At 53.0% G+C, this 24302-nt stretch overlaps 3 protein-coding genes across 6 annotated transcripts in view; 2 read left to right on the top strand and 1 right to left on the bottom strand.

Annotated features, from left to right (window-relative positions):
• Positions 1–3764, top strand: part of TMEM184B (transmembrane protein 184B) — a 30191-nt gene extending 26427 nt beyond the window's left edge. For both annotated transcript variants that reach the window (XM_058023251.1, XM_058023250.1), the window contains one exon: positions 469–3764. In XM_058023251.1, coding sequence (XP_057879234.1) covers positions 469–710 — 242 coding nt within the window. In that variant the 3' untranslated portion in view covers positions 711–3764. The remainder of the gene's footprint in view (positions 1–468) is intronic.
• Positions 3765–4763: 999 nt separating this feature from the next.
• MAFF (MAF bZIP transcription factor F) lies at positions 4764–8286 on the bottom strand. Of its 2 annotated transcripts, none has more exons than XM_058022738.1 (3): positions 7995–8286; positions 6834–6890; positions 4764–6753 (listed from the first exon to the last, which is right to left on the bottom strand). In XM_058022738.1, exons 2-3 carry the CDS (start codon positions 6867–6869, stop codon positions 6340–6342), a joined length of 450 nt encoding a protein of 149 aa, XP_057878721.1. In that variant the 5' UTR covers positions 6870–6890; positions 7995–8286; the 3' UTR covers positions 4764–6339. The 2 variants fall into 2 exon arrangements, with proteins under 2 accessions (XP_057878721.1, XP_057878722.1); XM_058022739.1 differs by having other exon boundaries at positions 6834–6887.
• A 330-nt stretch (positions 8287–8616) lies between these two features.
• On the top strand, positions 8617–23842 carry PLA2G6 (phospholipase A2 group VI). 2 transcript variants are annotated; one of them, XM_058023164.1, is made up of 16 exons: positions 8617–8945; positions 9451–9666; positions 10890–11070; positions 12234–12421; positions 13588–13684; positions 14643–14825; positions 15015–15123; positions 15714–15866; positions 17362–17452; positions 18199–18362; positions 18873–19023; positions 19199–19335; positions 19919–20073; positions 20818–20985; positions 22064–22137; positions 22626–23842. In XM_058023164.1, exons 1-16 carry the CDS (start codon positions 8737–8739, stop codon positions 22765–22767), a joined length of 2418 nt encoding a protein of 805 aa, XP_057879147.1. In that variant the 5' UTR covers positions 8617–8736; the 3' UTR covers positions 22768–23842. The 2 variants fall into 2 exon arrangements, with proteins under 2 accessions (XP_057879147.1, XP_057879148.1); XM_058023165.1 differs by lacking the exon at positions 15714–15866.
• The last annotated feature ends 460 nt before the right edge of the window (positions 23843–24302 follow it).

The following is a 24302-nucleotide window of genomic DNA, read 5'->3' as shown; positions in this document are numbered from 1 at the left end:
TATGATCTCTTTCCCATGGGCACTTTGATACCACCTAGCAGTCTTAATTTGCAATGAGTGGAATGGCAAATGCCATTTCTCCTATATTTTTAGAATTTGCTCAGCTTTTGTCTTCTGGAACTGTTTAGAGGAGCACCTCCTACCTGACTGTGTTCATTGCACGCTCAGGCCAGCACCGATAGTGCATAGTGGAGGTTGTCACTGTGGGTGTGTCCCGTTCTCATGGTGTGTCCCCCATTTGGTGCTGTGGTGGATTCACTTGACTCACGGTGTCTGGGTTTAGGAGCCCCACTGGTGAAACTCAAGGCTACTTGTGTGGCATTTCCTCTGCAGCTGCTTAGGGAAATCTGTAACACACCTTTTGCGGTATCTAGGACTGCATGTTCCCTGTTCTCCTTCCCTTCATATTAAGGGTGTGGGGAAGGCAGCAGCGTTCTTTACTTGTGCCTTCCTGTCTTATCCAAACAGGTCGCTGTGCTCCCATGAAGAGCATCTCCAGCAGCCTCAAGGAGACCATGAATCCCCATGACATTGTCCAAGACGCGATCCACAACTTCTCTCCAGCCTACCAGCAGTACACGCAGCAGTCGACGCTGGAGCACGGTCCCCCTTGGCGCAACGGCAGCCACGTCATCTCGCGCTCCCACAGCTGCTCCGGCGCCCGTGACAACGAGAAAACCCTCTTGCTGAGCTCCGATGATGAATTCTAGGGGGGAAACTGCCAGCACAGGCTGCCACTTTTCTTTTTTTTTTTGTTCTTTTTTAATAATTTATTAATGGAGAAATACACAAGTCATATCACTTCCTAGAGAGTAAAGATTGCAGAAGTGGGCACTTCCCATTAGCTTTTGTGGGTATGGACACAATGAGCAATGCGGAGGTTCCAGAATGGCCAGGACTCCATTCTTGAGCCCATTCCTATGGCAGCAATCAAATTGAATTGATTCAAGCAAAGCTCCAGGGTTTGGGGCTCTGGCTTCCCACACCTGCCCAGCTTGGTGCAGAGTGTGACTGACCAGAGCCTGGAGTTGTAGCCAAAAATGTTTTTGGTTTTTTTCTAACAGGACAACCTGACTGCTTTCTATTTCTTTTCCTGAATGGTTGATGTAGGCACAGTTTTCTCCCCAGCTCGCTGGTACTAACATCTCTGTGACCCTTGGGAAATAGGATGGGGATGCAGCCATAAGTGTTCCTGAGGACCACCCCAGAGACTGGTCTTTCTAAATAGCCATTGCCCTGAGTGCTAAGTAAGGAACATCTGTCCCCACCCTTCTGAGCACCTGGTTATGAGTCCTGGAGTCACTTGAGGGAGTGAAGAGGAAAAGGACAGGGCTTTCTGTGTGTTCCTTGGCTCCCTGCATCCCAAGTTGCTATAAAAGCTTGTTAAAGCTCAGAGGGGATGGAATTATATTTTCACAAGGGTGGAGTTTTTTAATCACAGGTGTCCAAGCTTCCCATCTCCCTGGCGTTCCTGTGGCAGGAAGCTTCCCTGGAGCATCTTTCTCCTGCTAACAAGACTGAGGACTGGCTGATAGATGGTGGAAGGTTGTAGAGCTCTGGCCCCTTCACCCCTCTTTGGGAAGGGAAGATATGTAAACACAAAACCAGTTTTTCTTCTTGTTTCCTGTCCCCCAGCATCACATCTGCCCCTGTTAGAGGTAGGTGCCAGAGCAGGTCCTGGTCTCTCACAGGTAGCTCTCCCCATGCTCATCATCACTGACTTCCCCTGAGCCCCACAGGTTTCACCCTTAGGCTGGAATATTCAGGAAGGAATGTTGCACACTCCTTTGTTTTTTTATCTTTGTAGCTGTTCTGGGGCAGACTGGAGCAGACTTGAAACCTGACATGACCTGGCTGGTCAAATTTGTCTCTTTTATTTTCTCAGGCAGCAATTGCTGCTGCTGCACATTTCACAGGCTCTGCTGCACCTGCAGTGCTATCAAGGGTGGAGCCAGCATCCATGGAAGTGGAGAAGCTTCCCCTTGGTTCTGCTGGGTTTTGGATGAACCCATGAGTACTTAGTGGAGCCAAAACAAAAGTGATCCCTCTGTAGATCTGTCCAGGGACCAGGAAATGCCTCTTGCTTGCTTAAAATTATCTAGGAGAAAAGTAGGCAGCACACTCAAGTGCTACAGCTCAGATGCTCCTACCTGCAAGCAGGAAGCAGAATTGAGATTGGAGCAAGCTGCTGTGTTCAGCTGTAGTTTCTCTGTTCCTCTCCTGCTTTATGCCTCCCCTGCTGAGGGCAGACCTGTGTGATTCTGGATTGCTCCTTGCTGTCCTGCTAGGAGAACTGGAATCTGGTTTGCTGCCTGGAGTTTACCTTTCCATTTGTTTCTTAATCCATCTGCTTGTTCATTGAGTGTCTCAGAAGCCACAGTGAGTGAAGAGCATCTCATTTATTCAGCACCTTTGCCCAAGCTGGGTAAAAGGGCTTGAAGAGAGGCAGGTTTGCTGCCTGCTGTGAGGATGAGATAGGGAAAAGCTTAAGGATAGTGCCTCCTCCTGTACTGATGTTTCTGAGGGATGGTGAAGCAGGTGAGATCAACAGAACTGTTGAGGGAGCTGGAGGCAGGGTCAGTGGATCCAGCAGCTTCTCTGCCGCTGGATTTCCTCATTCACACACATCCTGCAATGCCATGCTGTTGGTTACTAATTTTCCGAAATTTGTGACTGCTTAATTAGACATGCAATCACACTCTGCCAGGCTTTGTGTGGGCTTGGTGTAAAATTTCATCATGCATAAGGCGCCTGGAAAGCAAGGCGGAAGGTTGAGCAGATTTTGTTTCTGTTTTCTATGGCTTTGATTAATATTCCTTTAATGTGAGATACTCATGTTACTCTCTCTTAGGAAAGTGGGGCATGGGACATGTTCCCATCCTCCCCTTTCTTTGCATTTGCAGGCCTTGATGATGTCCTAGTATCACGTGGTGACTGCCCCCAGTCTTTGTTGCATTTGGCTGGCTGAAATCTGTGTGCTTGCCCCATTGAGCATGAAAGTGGTCCAGGCTTAGAGAAGCACATCTTAGAACTTCATTTGAAATGTCTCCTGCATACATATATATATATATATGTGTGTATATATATATGCACTGTGCAGAGGGTCTGGATATTCTCAAAGCATCCTGTGTGTAATGGTTTCAAGTATAACTTTTGCACCAGCTGCCTTTGGAGGAGCCTGGTGAGCTAGTACCCAATGAGCCAGCTGCCCTACTTTATAATTTTATATATATATATATATATATATAATGTTTTTAACACTACACAAAATCATCCAGCACTGAGCTTCCTGCTCTTCCTCATGACCAGCAAGTGCCAGAGCAAGCACTGGCTCTGAAGCTACTTTGTATTGGAGGAACAAATATGAGATCCAGAGCTTGAGACCAAGAAGGCCAAGGCATCCATGGTCTCGTTGGTCTGCTCATGGTAGCTCAGGACCCAGGAAATGTGCCAGTTCCAGGAGTAGACCCTTGGAGCTGCTCTCCCTCACCTGCTTCCGCTCTCCTTCCTTCCTTTTTTGTTTACTATGTAACATACCCATGGGATTTGTTTATTATTTTTCCATATAGAGTAGTTCTTTGTATATAAATGACTGAAAAAAGTATGATAAATAAGACAGAGTCACCTAGTTTTGTACCTATTGTGTTTAACTGATGTGAGCTCAGCGACAAGCCGCTCTCTATTTTGGTCTTTGTGACGTTATACTCCGCAGAAATGAGCAAATATGATGACAAATAAAAAATATAGAGATAATATAGATTGTACTTAAGCTGCCTCTGTGTGGTGCTGTCTTGTGTGACTTTGCTGAGTTTTTCCTCCTCACAGGGACTGAGGCTTGGTGTGGGTCAGGATCTCTTGTCCTCTTCTCAGAAAGAAAGCTCTAGGTGTCTGTGTAGGAGCTCATGGAGAACCATCACTGCAGCACCCTGGGCTGAGACACCACTGCTGGCCCAAGGCAGGAGTGAAACCCATGAGTCAAAAACCTGGAGTAGAGATGAATCCTTCCTGAGGTGCTCACTGTGAAACATTGATGGGAGGGAGGGGGCCCCAGCAAACAATGGCTTTGGGATTTTCTTCCATGAGCAGTGTTTGGGGCTTGGACCATTTGCAGTGGCAGAGGGAATGGGAATGTCAAACCCCCCAAACCATCCCGAGTGCTGCAGCCTGCTGGGGACCTGGCCCACCTGGGAATTTGGAACAGGCTCACCACTTCCAGCTCAGCTCTGAGGAAGGATAGCTTTTCCACACAGGCAGGAGGTCTGGCTTCATCTCCTGAAAAGGTGCCTTCCACGCTTCTTCCCCTTCTCTTGCCATCTGTGGGCAGCTCACTGCTTTTTTCCTTGCTGTTCACAAGGTAAGGTGATAAGGTCACTCAACAGGGAAGTTTTTGGGCACAGATGCCCTGCACCTGCCTCTCCTGCACCTGGTCCAAGGACAGCCTGGAGGGAATTTTTGTAGTGAAAAGCATTATCTTTCCCAGGAAAAGCTGATTCAGCACAGCTGCACAGCTCCTGAAAGGAAGTGCTTTGGGGGGTGTGTTAAGCGTGCTTTTTTAGCCCTTTTCTCTCGGAGACTATAAATCTGGTTTTGTCCTAAAAAGCCATGAGCTGTCCCCCATCCCATCTTTTTTGGGCACATTCTTGAGCATGTCCTGCAGCAAAGCCAGAGGGAGACAGAAAACCTGGTCTCAGACATAGCTCTGCCCCAAGTTCAAGAAGGACCAAACACACTCCCACTGTGGAAAAAAAAAAAAAGAACTTGCTTTATTTGTAAAGTCTACAAAATACAGAGGAGTCGGGTAGGACACATACTGTAAGTCAGAAAATAAATAAGTTTTTTTTTTTGCTCTATATAAGTATAAGATAAAATGTGATTTGCATATATAAAATATAAAGTACGGCTCTGTACCAACATCCTGGCTGTGCCGAGAGGCGGAATGGCAAAGAGGACGTGAAAATAACTTATGTTCGTGCAATAAATAAACCCAAGAGGAGTCGGGGTGGGGGATGCCAACCACAGTGCCCCATCCAGGAGTGGCAGGCACCTCTCTACAGGGAAGAACGGAGGCTGCAGCCAAGGGCGGCTGGCGTGGCAATACCCAGGCAGGGGCAGAACGAGGGGCGGGGGAATCATCTACAGTAGGCAGCAGATCCTGAGATGGACCTGCCTCCTGCTCCCTCCCCTGTGCTGCCTGCATTTAGAGAACCCAGCTCTTCTCCAGCCTTGCAGCCTGCTCAAGAGCCAGTTGTCCCACACTGGTGTCCAAGCTGGAGGAAAACCAAAGGGAGGAGCCTACCTGCCCGCCAGGCAGCTCCAAGGAGTAGGGATGCTCTCTGCCCCTACTTCCCACCTCCTGCACCTCTACCCCTCTCTCTGCCTCCACATCTCTGACTCAGGGCCAGGAACACCTTTCCATGGGCCTTGTAGGCAGTGGGGCACCCGGGAGGGCTTGGCGGAGCCATACAAGCTGGCCTGTGCTGAGCGAAACAGCGTTTATCTCTGCTCCAGCTGCCTCTGCTTCCTTCCTGCCGGTGCTGCTGCCTTTCAGATGGCCAGCCAGGCCGAGTGTCCCGTCAGCAGGAAGAGGCGTGAAGGATGTGCATGATAGAGAAAGATAAAACAGCACCACTGCTTCTCCCCTTTGTGGACAACAGCCTGGGCTGACCCACTCACATCTCCCACCTCCCCCCTGCCCAATCGCTGTCACCCAATCTCCCCACCTCTGGGGTCCTCCAGCACCACAAGCCGCCACAGCGCTTTCCCATTCCATTCTTAATGCTTACCAGGCATTAACACACAGCCACTTTATCTCCCCCTCTGACCTGCTAACCTTCCCTTGCCATCTGCATCCCCAGAGATTTCAGACATGCTGGCACCTCTCCCCCTGCTCCAGCTGTGGCCCAGGTTGTCTGCCCAATGCCGATACCCTTCTATCCTACCTTCTTCCCCTACACTGCAAGACCTCTCCCTCCTCTTTTCCCTCTCTGGGACATGCTCCTGGGACTGCCTGGCCCACATTTAACTCTCCCATGTCCTCGCAAAAAAGAGGCACCTGGCATTTTCCTACCAGCTTGGAGCTGTGGGATGCTTCCCCACTGTGTGGGTTCGCTCTCTCCTGTCTGCACACCCAAGAGGGGAGGGGGCTATGGGGGCAATCAGTGAGGTCCTGTCCTCCATCCAAGCACCCACATAGCAGCAGCCCTCCCTACCTGGGGGAGCTGGAGGTCAAGGGATGGGAGAAAGAGGATTTTGGGCACAGGTTGGGGAAGGGCTGGGAGGCAATTCATGGGTTAGGCACCCCGGGGAGGACTGTGTCCAGCCGGGGGACGGAGGCCAGCACTAGGAGTAGGCGGCCTGGTTGGTGCCGGACTTGACGATGGTGATGACGCTGGCCGTGGCCACCTTGGCGGGGGGGCCGTGAGTGGCCACGGTGCGGGCAAAGCCCTGCAGGGCCTCGTACTTGCCACGCAGGGTGTCGAGCTCCAGGCGCATGGCAGCGTTCTCCCGGGCCAGCTTGTCCACCTCCCACTCCAGCTCCATCTTCTGCTTCTGCAGCTCTTCCTTCTGGCAGACGCGCTTCACTCGGCAGCTGGCAGCATAACCCCGGTTTTTCAGCGTCCGACGACGCTGCTTCAGCCTCGCCACCTCCTCCTTGGAGAGGCCCCGCAGGTGGTGGTTGAGTTCCCGTACTGAGAGCCCCATCAGCTCCTCATCCGACAGCAGCGGAGTGTTCTCCCCCAGCTCCCGCTTCACCTGCCAGAGAGAGGGGTGGTTGGGTTGTCTGAGACCCCCAAAACCCTGACTCCAACGCCTCTGTTCCCACTGGTGCTCACCTTCAAAGCCTTGCTGGAGAGCCCGTCTGCTGCCATCCTTTCCTCACTCCGGCCCTGCTGAGCAGCCAGGAGAAAAGCCGGTTACTGCCAGCCCCGTGTTCCTCACCTCGGAAGAGAGGACACCGGCCCTGCTGGTCCCGTGCCCGCTGCCCACATCCCCCCCACCCCGGACCGCATGACTCACCCACTCCTTTTAAAAAGTACATTGTAATAATATTTATAGCAATGATGACTGCAAGCAATAATAATAATAATGGGGCAAGGATGGACCTCCCACCCTCCTTCATCCCATCACGAGAGGGTTGGGATGCTGCTCTGCCCAGGGGACCCAAAATGCCCCAGCCGCCTGCTGGGAAGCCAAGCCTTCCCCGCGGGGAGGCAACACAGGCGAGATCCGCCCGAGGCTGAAAGGAAAGTAAAAGCAGCAGCCCCACCGAGTGACACCGTGGCGAAGTCACCCAGCCGGGACCCGCGGGGAGGTGACGCCCCACCGCCCGGCCAGAGCCCCGCGGGTGCCGCCGCCAGGGTCGGGTGTCCCCAGCTGCGGGGGCGGCCGAAGGGTCGCGGTCACGAAGCGCAGGCGGGTGAAGTGGCCGCCCCGTGATTCAGCAGCGCAGGGGTGAAAGTCACGGAAGCGGTGCCTGCCCCTCGCCCATGGCCGGGCCCTCCCCGCCCCGGGGTCGGAGAGTGAGGAGGGGTCCGGGATTCCGGGCCGCAGCCCAGAAGCCTCTCTCCGCCTCGGGGAACCCCGGTCTCGGTAGGAGAGCTCTCGGAGTTTCGAGGGGGGCCGGGACGGGGCCGAGAGCCCCCCGAGGGGAATGAGGGGCTGGAGGGGGGCGGCGGGAAAGGTGGAGCCGGGCCGGCTGGAAGCTGATGCAATCCGGGCCGGGGATCCGCCGCCGGAGCCGAAGGAGCGGCGGCGGATCCCTCCAGGGCGGTGGCCGGGAATTGGAAAGGAAGAACCGACGGCCCCGAGCGCGGCGGTCCGGCTGGCCCCCCCCCGTCCCGTTCCTCCCAGCCCTAGTCCCGGTCCCGATCCCCGCCTTCGGCGGCGGCAGAGGCCTCCAGCCGGTGCCGGACCCCGCCGCCCCCTTTTCCCGGCCGCCCCGCGAGGGGCGAAGGCAAGCCGGGAGCGGAGGGGTCGCTCCAGCCGGTGCTCACCTGGCGGCTGCGCTGCTCCCACGGGGCCGCTGCCGGGTCGGGGCGTCGGGCGGCGCCGCCAACCTCGCTCTCCGCGATTACTCACCCGCGGATTCTTTTCATTCATAAAAACACAGTCATGCGGTGACGTCACCCTCACCACGCCCCCTCGCCGCCGCCGCCGCGCGGGGCGGCCGCTGCCCTTAAAGCGCCCCGCCGTGCCAGCGTACGCCGCGCGGTGCCAGCACGCACCGCCAGCCGCGCTGTCAACACGGCCGCGCTGCAAAAGCGCTGGCTTGTACTCGAGCTCAGCGGTGGCGCAGGACCGATGACCGGCCGTGCCGGGAGCAGAACGCCCCACAGAAATGGGCCCCTACCGCTTGAAGAAGGGCGGCCCCACCCCTGTCGCCCCGCCCCTCACAAAGATGGCGCCTTCCGCCCTCCTCCGGCGGCAGGCGGCGGGCGCTGCCTTAATCCCGCCCCCATGGCCCCGCCCCGGAAGCGACGCCGCTGATTGGCCCGTCCCGGGGGGCGGTGCCGGCGATTGGCGGGCGGCGGGGGGCGCGCGGGGGGCGCTGGGGGCCCGTCGTGCTTTGCCCGGCGCCATCCCCGGATCCAGCCCGATCCCGATCCCGGCCCCGATCCCGATCCCGGCCCCGCTGTCACCCGGCCGCGCTCCGGCCACGCCGTGCGTGCCAGGGCAGGGCCGGCGGAGCCAGGGGCCGCCTTTCCCTCGGGAGAAGCCGCCTGAGGCTCCGGGAAGATGCAGTTTGTTGGGCGGCTGCTGGACACCTTCAGCAGCGTCTCGCAGATCTTCTCCAACCCGTACCGCGTGAGGGAGGTGCCGGCCGCCGAGTACGCCGGTCACACGTGCCTGCAGGAGGAGGGCAGGCTGGCCCTCTACAAGAACAGCCTCTCTCGCTCCTGGGACTGCTTGCTGGTGAATCCGCAGAGCCCGCAGGTCGCGTTCCGGTGAGTGACAGATCTTTAGCCATCCCTGCTGATGTGGGAAAACAAAGACCCCACGCTGCCGATGTCGGGGCTGCTTCGAGGCCGTGGGGTGTTATGTTGAAGCAGCAGGTGGGCTGGGAGGGGTGGAAGGCAGCGCGTGTGCTGGTGGAGGATTTGCCGCAAAACAGCTCGTGGAAGCAGGACCAGGTCCAAACATTGCGACTACAGGCAGCCGTGGTACGGTTCAGGGCATCCATGTGTCCCTATGCATTTCTGCTGCTCGTTCCTGTTGGTGTTCAGCAACCACAGGATACTTCTGAGCAAAACCTAACATTGTTCAGGAGCAGGGATGCTCTCTTCCAGCGAAGTAGTCTCCCTGCTTCCCTTGGAACAAGGATGACACTAGTTGGAGAAGAAGAGGAAAGTTCCCAGCACTGACATTTGGAAAAGAGCCGTTTCCCTCAGATAGAGGGAACTGGGGTTATTCCTTTAAGCAGGATGAACCCCATGCTTGCCTTTTCTCCAGGCTCTTCCAGCTGGACAACGAGGCAGACGCCCTGGCGTACTTTGAGCAGTATGCCCGGCAGCTGCGCCCTTTCTACGAGAGCTCATGCCAGCCCTTGTCCCTGGAGGAGCTGCAGCAGCTCAGCGACTGCGTCCGCAGCTACCCCGGCTGGTCCCCGGCACACATCGCCGTGGAGTTCGGCCGCCGCGAGACCTTCCGGCACAACCACATCCTGAGGCAAGGAGCACGCTGTCTGCTGGGGGTCCCTGCTCAGAAGGAGCTTGGGAGGGCAGGCTGGCCTCTATTCTTTGCTGGGGAAGCTGGCTGGTGGGCTTCAGCCTGCTGCTGCAGGGCCTGGTGTTTGAAGTAAAGGATTGAGGTGTCCTGCTAGAGACACGGGTTAGGTTATTGCAATCCTCGTGGAGCAGATTTTTGGAGAAGGTTTTTGCTCACTTTGTAAGCACTGAGAGTGGAGGTGTGGTAGGACTGTCTGGAAAGAGATTTTGGACACAAGGACTTGTTTTTTCATGGGGAAGTTCTGCTGTGATTTAACCCCAATCAGTAGGTGACCCCCATGCAGCCACTCATCATTCTCCCACAAGAGGAAGTGGGGAGAGAATTGAAAGGGCAAAAGGTAGAAAACCTGGGTTGAGATAAAGAAAGGGAAAGCAAAAGCCATGTACACAAGCAAAGTAAAACAAGGAATTGAATCACTGCTTCCTATGGGCAGGCAGGTGTTCAGCCATCTCCAGGGCTCCATCACGTATTGTGGTGACTTGGGAAGACAAACACCATCACTCAAAATGTCCCCCCCCTTCCTCCTTCTCTCCATGCTTTATATACTAAACATGGTGTCATATGGGCTGGAAAATCCCTTTGGTCAGCTGTCCCAGCTGTGTTTCCTCCAGCCTCCCCTGCACCTCCAGTTTCCTTACCAGTGGATCAGTATGAAAAGCAGAAAAGGCCTTGGCTCTGTGTAAACCCTGCTTAGCCGTAACAAAAACATCTCTGTATTATCAACTTTGTGTTCAGCACAAAGCCAAAACAAAGTTCCACACCAGCCTCTGTGAAGAAAGTTAACTCTACCCGAGCCAAAACCAGCACAGGTTTACCGAGGGATAGGGCAGACTGGTGAGGAGTTGGGGGGCTGGAGGGCAATAGCAGCACCATTGCCAGGTTGCTGTGTGTAACCTGTCTCCTGCCTTCCTTTGGGCAGAGGGAGCTGATCCCATATGGAGGGCAGGACAAGAAGCAGCACATCAAGGAGAGAGTCCAGGGCGGGGCTGCTTGCTGTCCCTTCCCTGTCCTTCTTCCCTGGCAAGAGGCTGGGCTTTCCTGAGCCTCGTGGTCACACCAGATGGGACAGATGGAGGGCACCTCTGTGTCAGCTCCTGGAGCAGCTGCCCGCCCTCCTCTTCCCGTGGCCATTCCCGGGCCTGATGCCGAGCCCTCTCTTGCAGCTGCGTGAACAGCACGGACAGTGAGGACGGCTGCACCCCGCTGCACCTGGCGTGCCGCAAGGGGGACGTGGAGTGCCTGCTGGAGCTGCTGGAGTGCCACGCACGCGTGGACATCACCGACAAGAACGGGGAGACTGTTTTCCACTACGCCGTGCGAGGAAACAACCCCCAGATCATTGAGGTGGGAGCGACTTCTGGTCTGGGAGAAAGTAGGACTGGAACGTGTCCTCTCTGTGCTGTGCTAGAGATGGGAAAACAGCTACACACGGGGGAGGAGAAAGTCAGCTCCCTCTGTTGAGTTATTGCTTGAGCCTGATTTCAGCCTCTTGAATCCCCTCGTTACTGGTGCTGTTTCCCATATTCAGAGTACAGATTCCGCCCAGCACTCAAACAAGGACGTTAAGCAAGTTTCCTCAGAAAGTAATCCTTCGCTGCTGTTTGCATCAGGCCTTCATCCTGCTTTTCCTCAGGCCTGTGGCTGTCTGTTCCCTCTCTCCTGTGAGAAGGGTGTTTGGTTTTGGGCAGAGTGCTCCTGTAGGGAAGTGTGTGCTGAGGCTGCCATGGGGGATCGTGTGCTGCCCACAGAGTGAAGGACAGTTTGGAGTTGCCCTGGGCTGTCCTGAGCTGCAGGACCTGCTGTTTGAACTGAGTGGCCTTGCATGGGGGACAGTGATCAGAGCCTCGAGGCAGAGACAGTCTGAAGTTGTAGGTGTTCTTGATGGCTGAGAAAGACTGGGCAGAGTGACCGGGTTTGTAAGGCGTGGGTGGCCTTGCACATGGCTCCTGAGGTCTGTCAGCTCCCCAAGACTTGGTGTGAGCCTGAGACTGACTCTTCCCCACGGCTGCAACACTCACATTTGCCCAATACCTGTTGCGACAGCTCTCTGTCTGCCCACCCATCCATGTTGGAGTTTCCTAATGCATGATGAGGTAGGATGAGGATCAGGGCTTGCCATGCTGTGGAGTGGGCAGTTAGGAACCTTGTATTAAAAGATATCATCTTCTTTATTTCTGTGGTGGCATCACCTTGGCTTGTTGTCTGATCTGTCTCGTGTTTGCTCGTTTTTTGTATTGATTCCTTGCTAAATCAAAGAAACTGAATTCCCATTTCTTGTGTGTGCACCAGGCTTGCAGGATTTCCCCAGTGTGGCAATGAGGTACTTCTCTGCAGCAAAGCAGTCAGCACGTAACAGATCTGCAATTTACAGGGAGCAGGGATGGAGAGGACAGGCTGGAGCATTGTGAGGGGTCCTGTGCTCCAGAGTCAGTCCTCAGAGCGCAAGAAGAGACAGTGCTCTTCCATGTTGTCTGTCTGCTTATTTATTTACTGTCTCCTCCTTCCAGCTGCTGGGCAGACCCCTGACTACTGGCTTGGACCACCTGAACCACGAGGGGCTGACAGCTCTGCACCTGGCGTGCCAGCTGGGCAAGGAGGACATGGTTCGGTCCCTGCTGAAGTGCCGTGCCAGCTGCAGCGTCGTGGGCACGCTGGGCTACCCCATCCACACAGCTCTGAAGTTCTCCCACAAGGGGTATGTAGGGTCCCCTCCAGCCTGGGGGCTTGTGTGCTTGCACTGGCCCGGGCTGTGCTCAGTAGGACAGGTCTCGTGTGTAGTCACTGGCAAAAAAAAAGGGAAGTGCTGGTGTGGGAAAGAAAGAAATGGTTTCAGAATAAAACTTATTTGTCCTGGAATTAGTACCTTGTTCAGTATCAGACATCAGGAGAAAGACCGATTTAAAAAGATATGTTTGTAAAATGCTTTTTTTCAGAATGAGCTGTAGGAAGATTGTGGGCTGATGCTTAGATAGTATTAATTGCTGTACCTCTGTCTTTGAGTGCTCTGATCCTAATAAGCTTTCATTTCAAAGCTTGGTTTTTCCTATCTCCTGTAGACCAGAGGTACTCTTGACTCTTAATAACACACTCTGGAAGGCAATCAAAACAAGCACAATATTTACTCCCTGTTTTCTTCGGAGAAATTCAATTCCATTTGTATATGCTTTATAACACTTAATGTTCAAAGAGTGTCCAGGCTCTACAAACAGGGCTTTCAAGACAACACTACCTGCTGATTGCTGATTTTTAAGCATTTTGAAAAGTACTTCCCAACATTAGACCTCCATTTACAAGCCCAGAATGGGGATAGGTCACTGAGGTTGCACTGGGGCTCTATCTCTTGTACAGGGTTTTTTGGTGGTAGTGGAGGAGATAACCAAATTTCATTAGCACACCTACCCTATTTTCTAGGCACCAGATATTGGTCTCTTCACAACAGGTGTGATTTTTCACATAGGGAAGTACACAGAATCTTAATTTCAGCAAGTATTTAACTATTAGAGTTCTATCCCCATGTTTCCATGGAAAGAGAGGAGAAGAATTTTGCTTCTCAGGTTTGGAGAGTTTCCAGAAATTACATATTCCTGAATTAGAGAAGCACCCAGATGTTGCTCCACAACTTGTAATTGGAGAGATTCTCCTGCTCCCAACACCACTTGGCTTGTGTGCTTCCTGCTGTGCCTGCACTTTCTGTGAAGGGCAAAACAAAAGTGCAGCTGAGGAGCTCGCAGGTGTTGCAGAGATGCTGCTGCTGCTGCAGGGTTTCCTGGTTTTCCTCTGGGCAGAAGGCAGGTGGTGATGTGAGTGGAGGTTTTGAGTCAAGACAGCAGCCACCCATCCTGTCATCTCACTGTTTCCCAGGTGTGCCCAGGCCATTCTGGAGGCAGATGCCAGCCAGGTTTGCTCCAAGGACCCGCGCTATGATGCCACTCCACTGCACTGGGCAAAGAAGGCAGAGGTAAATAGAGCCAATCCATGGGGAGGGCCTGTGCTGCTACCCAGCCCCCAGTTAATTCCTTCTGTGGCTAACTTGTCTGAGTGCATGTGCAGAGCCCTGGGAGTGTCAGAGGCCAGCCAGCAGCCCAGTGTTTGATTCTCTTTGCACTGTGCCAGTTGGTGCTGTTTGCCTCAGGGAATAGAGCAGCGGAGCCTTGCAGTGGAGTAAATTGGTGGGCTCATTCCTAGTATTTCATCCATGGCTGTGAAGCTGCCAGCTTGTCCCTTTTCCCTTTTGTTGAAGAAATTGCAGCACTGTCCCTGAAGCATAGTTGCCCCTGGAGGGAGCTCTCTTCTCATTAGCTGCCGGTTTCCTGGGAGCAAACAGATTGCTGCCTCAGAAACTGCAGGGGAAGTGTGAGGTAGGCACAGAGTGGTGGTGAGTGGAGGAAAGTCCATCTCCTGCCAGAGCTGGGCAGGTTGGTGATATGCCATATTGGAGCACCTGAATGATGCTTTTTGCTGGCAGAGGGCATTGCTATAGGAGGGCTCTTTTCCCTCCTGCAGTAACCCATTCCTCTCAGAAATGTCCCTTGGAGTTTCAGAGCAGACTTGAATTTGCTTGGTTTATAAAGAGAAACTCAGAAGGCAGAATTTTTATTTCAGTCTGCAAGGATCCTGGCCTGAGTAGGAGCTGGCTTTTTTTCCATTGATCTCAGCCATTCATTATGGTTATGTATCAGTCCCAAAGGATCCAGAAGCTCCAGTCAGATTGTGCAGCCACCATCTAGTTCTGTGGTAAAAGACAGAGAAACCCCAGTGCTTGGAACAATTCAGCTGGCATCTGCCAGCCGCCTGTGTCCAGGCTAAGGCTCCCTCCTGTTGCCCTGCTTTGTTTGCCACGAGGCCTGGATGGTCGGAGTGCCCAGGTGGATGTGCTGACGGCTGCTTTCTCTGTCCCTGCCGCGGTGCGGGCGCAGCTGGCGCGGCTGCTGCTGGAGCACGGCGCGGAGGTGAACGCCAGCAGCGGCACGGCCGACATGGCGCTGCACATCGCCGTGCAGAGGGGCCGCCTGGACTGCGCCATGGTGCTGCTGACACACGGCGCCCACACCAACGCCCGCGGCCGCGACGGAAACACGCCGCTGCACCTCGCCATGAAGGTGAGCTCCTGCAGGGGCTGCTGGGGAGGAGAGACGGTTCTCTGGAAGGGTTGAGACAGCGACAGAGTCCTTTGAAATTCTGCCTGTTTGTGTGGGGTTCCCTTGTGGGTGCTTTGGCTAATGAAAAGGGGAGGGAAGGAATGAGAGCTCATCTAGCGGCTCCGGACTGAGCTTTCCCTTGTTCCCTAGCATGACCACCTGGATATGATCAAAGCGATCATTGTCTTTGGAGGAGATGTTGAGATCCCCAATGATTTTGGAGAGACACCGGGACTGTTGGCAGCCAGGAGCAGCAAAGGTGAGGGAGCACGTCAGCAGCTTTACAGGGTGAGCCCAGCATCCTGTCTCCCCTTGGTGGCCAAAACAGTGTCTTGGGGAGAGGTGAAAACGTGCCATGCATGGGTGATGCTTCTCCAACATGCTTTCCCAGCTTCTAGTTGCTCACATAGTAGGTACCTGCTTTGCTAGCAGTACAGGCTTTGTATTAATAGCCCTTGATGAATTTCTCTTCTGTGGCACAGGGATGCAAGAAGAAAAGCTGGCATGCACTCCCCCCTTTCGGGCCACCATGTCAGGCACTGCGGGCTCACAACGGGATAGCACTGCTGAACTGCCCAGGCACAGGCAGACATGGGCAGGTCTTCAGGGCCAAAGAAGTGTGTGGCACACACCCTTGAAACTGCACAGCAGTGGATACTCCTGCTGTGCACAAGTCCTGCTGCCTGGCCTTTAGGGAGAGATACCTGGGATGTTTTTGCCCTTCCCCAGGTCATCCCAGAGGCTTTGTGAGGGTCAGGCCTGCTGTGAATTCGGCAGAGCACGTTCCCCTGTGGTGTGCACATGCACTGATTCTGTTTCTGATCTATAACTCCCCCTTGGTCACCGAAGGTGCGAACCGGAAAGTGCTCTTAGACCTGCTGCAAAGTGTAGGCACCGAACGCTGCCACCCACCACCCAACCCTGACTCCCCAAGCCTGGCACCATCTGCTGCCTCTTTCCTGGAAGGCCAACCTTCCCCGCGGAGCAACCTCAACAGCTTAGGTAAAGCCTTCCCTGGCCCTCCCTCGCTTCTCTCCCTTCTTGCTTCACAGTGCTGTCTCAGACCTCTTCTTCAGATGGGCTGTGCACTGGGAACTGTCAAAGCTCTCACTGCCTGCTGACTCTGTGGTGACTGTCCTCATTCACCTGTTCCAGGATCCCATCTCTTTTCTCTGCTTTTCCTCTCTCTGTATTCTGAACTCTTGTACTCAAAACATTTGTTTTATAGACCTGACACAATGTAGCTCTGTAAAAAGAAAGACTGATTCCCTCACATGTCTGGAAGAGGGGGCACTTAGCCTGCAGGTACTTTGTCCACTGGGTCATGTGTAGAAGGGAAAGTGCTGGTCTGCCTTGAGGACCTCCCAGTGTTGTGCTGGGCACAAGGAGATTTAGAAGTGTCACTTATTCAGATCCTGGAGCACCTGGGAGAGGGAAGGGGTGAGGCCTGAGGATAAGCAACCTTGGTCATGGGGTTTGTTATGCACAGGAAAAGCCTAGTGTGAGACATTTGATTGTATTGAACCTTATGGTCTGTGCTGCCCAGAATAAGCACATAGGTCAATTCTAAGCGATGGGCTTTGTGCCTTCAGGGAGCTCCAGAGCTCAGGAGGAGGCAACAAGAGGGGTTGTGGACTAGGCAACAGGGGAGTTGACTTGGAGGGTCATGAGAAGAGCATGAAAATAGCTGACATCTGCTTGTGGACCACTTCCCATCTCAGGTTGGAGGTTTTCTTTGCAAAGGCTCTCCTATGGGGCCACAGAACAATCCTGGAATGTGTCTGTGTCACTATAAATCTCAGTGGCTGTTGACACCAGGACTTTCTTCTCACCACAGCCCAGTGAAAGCAACCCTTACCCAGTTCCAGCTCTGATGCAGTGACAGAGCAAAACCTTTTTTTATTGTGGGCTCTGCCCTTGAAGAACCTCCTCACCACAATTCATTGTCGTCTGCAGCCTCCTTCTGGCCTGGGTGCTGGCAGGAGTTTGTAACTTCTCTTCCCCCTTCTTTCTTTCTTCTGGTTTCACAGGCTGGCTTCTCACCTAGCTTGGATTGGTGCCCCACACCCAGGGTGGCCTGGGTGAACGTCAGCTGAGGGGTAATGACAAGTCACCCTGTCCCCACAGCTCTCCTGCCTAGGTTACTTTGAGGAGTAGATTTAGGTTTTATCCTAACAGCTTGCAGTAAACTGCGTAGTGGCCACGCTGCTGGGCTCTGCCTTCTCTCATCCACTGTGCACATCATCTGCTTCTCCAAATCCTGTCTTTTCCAGTGCATCTACAGCTGCCTGCTCCAAAGGGTGGTGTTGCTGTCCTTTGGTGTGGAGTTAATTTGGGGAATACCTGTTGGCTGTGGGTAATATGGCTTGTGTCTCCTGCAGGGACCTTTATTCGATGGGGGAGTTGGATATTCTCTTTTTGTTTATGGTGGAAATCAGTTACCACATTGGTGATCTCTAATTTATTTTTTCCCATTTGCATGTTCATGGCCCTCTAGGGTACAAGGACCTTCTGTATGTTTCCACAACGCTTGGACAGCTGTTGAAGGCACCAGATGTTGTGGACATGCCCTGTGAGGCTAGAAGAAAGTAAGTGAGGAGCAGCTTCTGTCTAGGCTTCTGTGCAACTTGAAGGTGAAATCTGTGTGTGAATTCTCCCCTCCCACACCTATGGGGATGGCATCCTCAGGGCTGATATAATTTCATGTCCATCAACATTGCAGTTTTTCCAGCGTCTTTTGAGAAATCTCTTGTTTCCATAAATAACCCCTGCCTATCCTGCCTGGAGTTGCAGTGGAGCCTGAGCTCAGGAGGTGAAACCCTGCTTTGTCCCTTCCCTGTGCTACTGGGCACCCAACACTGTTTTGGCTTTGTGTTTTCCCCATCTCTGCACACTGCCCTGATGTTCACTCAGCTCCTCTGCACTGTCTCGGCAGTGCCTGCGCCTCACCTTGTGTGGAGTGGAGAAGGAGTTGGCACTGAAGTGCTGCTGGCAGGATTTAGGTCTGTCTGCTTTTTTATTTAGGACCCAATACCCATTACTGTGTAGTAAGGGACTTGGGTGTGGTTTTGGCTGGTCACTCTCTTTCTGGTGTAGAGGTTCGAGGTGGCTATGCAGGAGCAAAGGATGTTGCACCGGCTCTGACAAGGCTTATTGGATGTGTCTTATTTGCACCCGAGAAGGCGCTGATGGATTTATTTATTCACCAGTTACACTGTCTGCAGCAATCTACTTGCTGGCATAGCTTCCTGTCCCCAGGGCCATGTTCCCACAGAGTGATGTGTGATTCATAATCTGTCCCACAGCTCCCAGTCATCTGTGTGTCTCTCTGCAGTCAGGACCGGCTCCTGTGCTTGGATGGAGGTGGCATCCGTGGCCTTGTGCTCATCCAGCTTCTCCTGGCTATTGAAAAGGCTGCAGGCCGTCCCATTTGTGAGATCTTTGACTGGATCGCAGGGACCAGCACTGGAGGGATCTTGGCCTTGGCTATTGTACATGGTGAGGACATAATGGATCCCTTCTCATTCTGGTTCCTCCTGGGGGAGCAGATGTGTGGTGGGAGCTGCCTCTCTGAGTCCTGCCAAAGGAGAGAAGGGATGTTTCTTAATGAAGGAAAGCCTCGACCTGGCTTTGCGCTTGCTTCTCATGTCAGCTGGCTTTGAGCAGCTTTCTGGATTTTGGGGAGTGCATGGTGGCAGAGTTCAATGTTCTGTATTTCCTGTGCTCTTCACAGAGGCCTTAGGGCAAGGTGTTTGATACATTCTGGTAATGGGAATGTTTTATAGACCTGACACTAGCAAGACTCCGAGCTTGCTCTTCCTCTCTAATCCTTCCCAGTCATGCTGCTGAGAACCAAGGAGATGACAGGCAGCTTGGGAAGGGAATTGGATTGGCAGTGATGCCTCCCAGCTCCCACTTGTCCTGGGGAAGCCTTGCTCTGATGTGCTGTTTGTTCTGCCTGCCTCTCCTCCCACTGCCTGCTCCTGCCAACACTGTTGCCCGTCTCAGGGAAGTCCATGGACTACATGCGCTGCCTGTACTTCCGCATGAAGGACATGGTGTTCCGGGGCTCTCGGCCCTACAAGTCCGAGCCCCTGGATGAGTTCTTGAAGAAGGAATTTGGGGAGAACACCAAAATGACAGATGTCCGAAAACCCAAGTAAGTCCTGCCGCGGGCTGTGCTGGTTGATGCTGTCTCACATGTGCTCTAGACCTGTGTCAGCAGAGATGCTCAGCCTTAGAGCAGATCTGGAGGAGTGTGATGTGCAGACTATTGAAACCATAAGTATTTTTTTTTCCATTTTACTCTCATTCTCTCATGTCTGCTTCTCCAGGGTTATGGTGACAGGGACATTGTGTGACCGACAGCCAGCTGAGCTCCACCTTTTCCGGAATTACCCTGTACCAGAGACAAAACGCTCCACTGAATACAAGACAAATGCATCTTTCCAGCCACTCACTCAGCCAGAAGGTAAATGATGGTAGACACAAATCCAGCTGGTTAGTTTCATCCCTCAGATTTCATGCTCTTCCTTCCTGAAAATCAGCAATGGCTCATCCCTGGTCTTGGCTTGTAACTAGGTCCTAGTGATGGTTCCCATTTTTTCTCTCTCCTCCCTTGGCTTCTCCTGAACCTCACTAGCCAGGCCCTGTTCCAGTAGATGAGAGAACGGGTCTGCTAGAGGAGTCCTGCATCTTTCCCTGGGCTCCTACAGAAAAACATGGAAATGCCATGTAACTGAAGCATGCAACCCCCTCCAGCTTGCTTCCTGGTCTGGCACACATACCTGGTTCACTATCAAAATAGCAGCAAGAAAATGGATAGAGAGTGAATTTTACCCAGGATATGTAGGAAGTGGTGAGAACATCTTTTAAAGTCCCTCGGAGTCATCCTGTGCATCCAAGCACCCTGCTGGTGGTAGAAAGAGGCACGACCATGTAGGGCAGGGTTTCCTGGGATTGCAAGCCATCCTGATTTGTGTTGGTGGAGCTGGGGAGCTTTTTGTGCACAGCAGAGTTGCTGCAGGAGGCCTTTTTCTCTCTGTCCCTCACAGAGCAGCTTGTGTGGCGTGCTGCCCGCTCCAGTGGTGCAGCTCCCACTTATTTCCGGCCCATTGGCCGTTTCCTGGATGGAGGGCTGCTGGCCAACAACCCCACCCTTGATGCCATGGCAGAGATCCACGAGTACAACAAGACGCTGATCCAGAAGGTGAGGGAAATCCTAGCCTTGACTGGTAACTGGAGGGTTTTGGCCCCACTGAGCCTCTCTTGAATAAGAAGCGGGTGTGAGAGTGGATGCATCTTAGTGGATAAACAACTTTGCAGTGCAGCACCCTAAAAGGGAGTGTATGGAGGGGGATATGTGCTGGGAATAGTGTCTGGGAGGTGAGATACCTCTCCTAACAAGGGTGTGAGTTGGGGAGACAGTCTCATCAGCCTCTCCTTGCTTCTTTGAACCAGAATGATTGAATTATGGTTTTATGTGGCCCTTGACATGGCTCTGCAGGGCCTTTTGCTGCCCAAAAATAAGTGGAGAAGACAAGGGTATGGTACTCTGCAAGGCTGAATAGTGAATGTCTTGTGTGGTGTGGCAAGTTCTTCAAAAAGTTGAATAACCAGTGGCAGCTATTGCTCCCTATAGCTGAAAGGGGAGATGTGTTGCCAAAGTGACTGAAGAGTTGGACTACTTCGTGGTCATCTGGTCCTAGGACTCATCTCCAGGGGGTCCCATGGGTTTGGGTGTGGTCAGGGGAGAAGGGACAGAGCAGTGCAACTGCTGAAGTCCTGTGGGTTACAGCTGTCTCAGCAGGCCATACTTTGGGGGAGGATGGGGGAAGAAAAGGCAGCTGAGCCTTTTGCCTTGGTTTTCAGAGCTTCCCTGGGAAGCTGCTGTGAAAGAGATGCTTCACTTTCATTGTTGGTCATTGCAAAGAGCTCTTTTGTTTGTCCTCAGGGTCAGAAGCAGGAAGTGAGGAAGTTGGGGTTGGTGGTGTCCCTGGGAACAGGGAAGCCTCCGCAGGTCGCAGTGAGCTCTGTGGACGTTTTCCGCCCCTCAAACCCTTGGCAACTGGCGAAGACCGTCTTTGGGGCCAGGGAGCTTGGCAAGATGGTGGTGGATTGTGTGAGTACTGGGAGGAGGGGATGGCAACAGACCCCTGGGGCTGCTTGCGGGGAGGGAGAAAAGGTTTCCAGTTTGCAGCTTCCCCCTTTGAGAAGTAAATTCTGCTTTGACTGTGGATGTAGTGGGTAACTTAGAAATTGCAGGAGCACTGCAGGCCTGAAGACCTGTCTGATTCTTTGGGGTTCAGAGTGCCCCAAAGGGACACTCATCCCCAAGGGGTATTCTTGCAGCTGAAAGGAGCTAAGGACAGGATGGTGGTCAGTGACTCTTAGGAACATTTGCAGGTGTGAGTTTGTGAAATTTGGTATCTTTCCAGGAAGAATTGTTTATCATCTGAGCAACATGGGGGAAAAAATTAATCATCCCTCAGAAAACAGCCATTCATTTTTCTTTAGAAAAGCTTTGTTTTTCCCTCTGAGGAAATTAGTAAATAGTAGAGAGAGTCATTAATTAAAAACAACAGTTGAGAGCTGTGGTTAGGAGTGTGTAGTTGGCATATGCACTTGTGTGCTTCAGGAAGATGATCATTACATGTTGTTCATGAAAACACTCTAAATGGATGAAAGCCAGAAAGATCAGAACTAAAGTTCTGACTATGATTTTGATGTTGTTGCTTTATCTCCTTTTTAGTTTCCTAAAGTGAGAAAATACCCAGAGTCCTTTTGCTTCTCCTGTTGTTTATCTCAGGGCTCCCAGGGAAGCTGTCCCAGGATAGCCCAGTAGACCTGAAGTAATCACAGGCTCTGCTGTACAGGGCTTGGACAGAATGGATACAGATGAAATCCCAAGGAGGCTGTCACTCTGATCATCCTGGTATTGCCATGAGGCAATCCACTCTGTGCTGGGATGTATGAAGGGTCTGTAGGTCGCAGTTCTTGTGTCCCAAGGATCAGGAGCGCTGCCCTTATGATAAAAGTAAAGAAAAAGAAGAGCCACCCAGCTCTTGGTGGCGAGCAGTGCCATCCAGGATGCCCTTGCTCTTGGTTTTTATTTTCCCTCTGGGGCTTGGTGCCAGAGCAGCCTGTGGTGGGCAGGGAAGGGCAGGCAGGCTGTGAGTGAGTGCCTGTTTCTCCTGCAGTGCACTGACGCAGACGGCCCAGCTGTGGATCGTGCCAGGGCCTGGTGTGAGATGACGGATGTCCCCTATTTCCGGTAGGAGCTTCCTTTCCTCTCTCTTGCACAGCCCTATTTTTGTCCTCTCACTTCAGACCTGGCTGTGCCGTGTGTCATCCCAGATGGCATCCCCTCCAGAGGCATTCCTGCCCAGACCTGCCCCTGCACACGCCTCAGTGACAGGAGGGAGCCTGCCTGGCCCTCCACAGGGGCTCAGGCACCCAGCACGCCTGGTCTGGCCTGCTTGAGGGAGCTTTGGGAGGTGTTGTCTTGCACGGCCCCTTGGGATGTGCATCCTGCCCCGTTGCACCCTGCACAGCCCGTTTTAGACTTGTCCCTGGTGTGCTGCAGCTGCTTCACTGTGGCTCAGCCTTGAATGTGCCTGGCCTTGAAGGAGGGGGAAGGTCTGTGCTCTGCAAGCCTGACAGACCAAGGGCCTGGCAGTGGGAGCCGCCTGATGGGAGTGTCCTGCTGGTGCCTGGTCAGCTCTGTCTGTGCCCAGCTGCTGATGCTGTCTGTGCCTGCAGGCTCAGCCCTCAGCTGCACACGGAGGTGATGCTGGACGAGGTGAACGACACCGTGCTGGTGAACGCCCTGTGGGACACCCAGCTCTACATCTACCAGCAACGGGAGCAGTTTGAGCAGATGGTGCAGCATCTCTGCCTGTGACTGACCTGGAGCTCCCACTCTGCGTCATGAAGGCAGGGAGCAGCAAGGAGACACTGGCATCGCTCAGATTTGCCCTTGAGCCAAGGTGTCGAGGTGATGGACAGACTTGTGGTAATTGAGAGGAATTAATATTGAATAGACACCAGTGCACATACACGTGTATTCCCAACACAGAATGTATGATAGCTGTGAAATGCTGACAGTTATCTTTGTGCTGTAACCCCATCTCTGCTGCTGTGCTTGGTTCTGCTGCCCTGCTCTCTGACCCAGAATCCAGAGCCCTCACCTACTTGTCTTGAGCTGTAGCAGCTGGAATGTCTCCTGTCTGTGCAGTACCTCCACTGACAAAGCACCGTGCACCTTCCTATGTCACAGAATGGGCCTAGGCCTGATAAAGTTTCAGGGATTGCTTGGCCCACTGGGCCCAAGGTATTTCAGAGTGTATAGCTGGGGAAAAGGGATTGTTTTTCTCTCAACACACCCAGTTTGAAGGGGAGCAGAAATGCTGCAACTTTTTGCAGTGGATGCAATGCAGAAAGCTGCAACTGGCCTTGGAGAAGTCTTTCTGCAACAGCTTCTCCTGTTCCTTCTGAGATGGGCTGGCAACACTGCCTGGAGAGGGAGCAGCCTCCCCCACCCAGGACTTTGTTGTGCCACTGATTTGCTGTTACACTGCTCAGGGGCTGAGATGTGAAAGCCTGTCTTTACAGCAAGCTCAGAGGAAGGGACAAGAGCCTTGGCTTTGTAGAAAGATAATTTCTCTTTATTCTTAACATGAAACTGAAATGCTCTGAGATCAGTTCCCACCAAAGAAGCCAACCCTGGGACAATTTGGATTTACTTTTTTTATTACAACTGGAAATTCTACTGTGATTGCTACACCAGTCATTGTTCCTGCAGTAATTTTTGCATATTTATAAATAATTTATGTATCTGTTTGGAGATGTTTTGAGGAGTAACCTGAAAAACTGAATTTTTAATGGTTTTCTTTTGAGTGAATGAACTGCTGCTGCTGCCTGTTTCTGTGAGACACTAACATGTCCTAAAATAAAGAGGGATTTGCATTTGTTTCCAATGTCGTGCAGTCCATGGTGGTCTTGTCTTTGTCTCCATTGTAGGAGTTCTCAGAGGGGTTCTAGGCCTGCAGACTCTGAATTTCTTACAGGTAGAAAATCAGAGAAAGGGCTCTTGAGACGCAGCATTTATACCCTTTGTATGGGCTGAAGAGTTGAATGAGCTGTCCCTGCAGCATGTGGGTGCTATGAGTGGCTGACTACCCCACAGCAGCTGCAACCAGAGTGGAGAGGCTTTGGACCAGCTGCAATATGAGGATCCTCTTGGAGCTGTCCAGGCTTAAAAAAATAGAACAGTAGGTTTTGCTTGATCCATGTCTTCCCAGACACGCACCCAGAAGAAATCACAATGGCAGTGCTGGTCCCAGCTCACCAGAGGTGAAACCTGGGGAAGGGTTCAGACAGAAGCCTATTCCTGCTGTTAAGAGAGTTTCCCTGAGAGTGGGAGGGAGGCTAAGAGCC

This window comes from Melospiza georgiana, chromosome 4, assembly GCF_028018845.1.
Source record: "Melospiza georgiana isolate bMelGeo1 chromosome 4, bMelGeo1.pri, whole genome shotgun sequence".
Classification (NCBI taxonomy): domain Eukaryota; kingdom Metazoa; phylum Chordata; class Aves; order Passeriformes; family Passerellidae; genus Melospiza; species Melospiza georgiana.
This window is presented reverse-complemented; position numbering and strand designations above follow the sequence as displayed.

What these genes read in the sequence shown, in the direction of transcription:
- MAFF (XM_058022738.1), bottom strand. Translation starts at nt 6,869, where the DNA reads ATGGCAGCAGACGGGCTCTCCAGCAAGGCTTTGAAG. An exon ending in TCTCCAGCAAGGCTTTGAAG is followed by an intron (nt 6,754 to 6,833) that starts GTGAGCACCAGT and finishes TCTCTCTGGCAG; the next exon opens with GTGAAGCGGGAGCTGGGGGA.
- PLA2G6 (XM_058023164.1), top strand. Translation starts at nt 8,737, where the DNA reads ATGCAGTTTGTTGGGCGGCTGCTGGACACCTTCAGCAGCGTCTCGCAG. An exon ending in GAGCAACCTCAACAGCTTAG is followed by an intron (nt 15,867 to 17,361) that starts GTAAAGCCTTCC and finishes ATGGCCCTCTAG; the next exon opens with GGTACAAGGACCTTCTGTAT. An exon ending in ACAAGACGCTGATCCAGAAG is followed by an intron (nt 20,074 to 20,817) that starts GTGAGGGAAATC and finishes GTTTGTCCTCAG; the next exon opens with GGTCAGAAGCAGGAAGTGAG.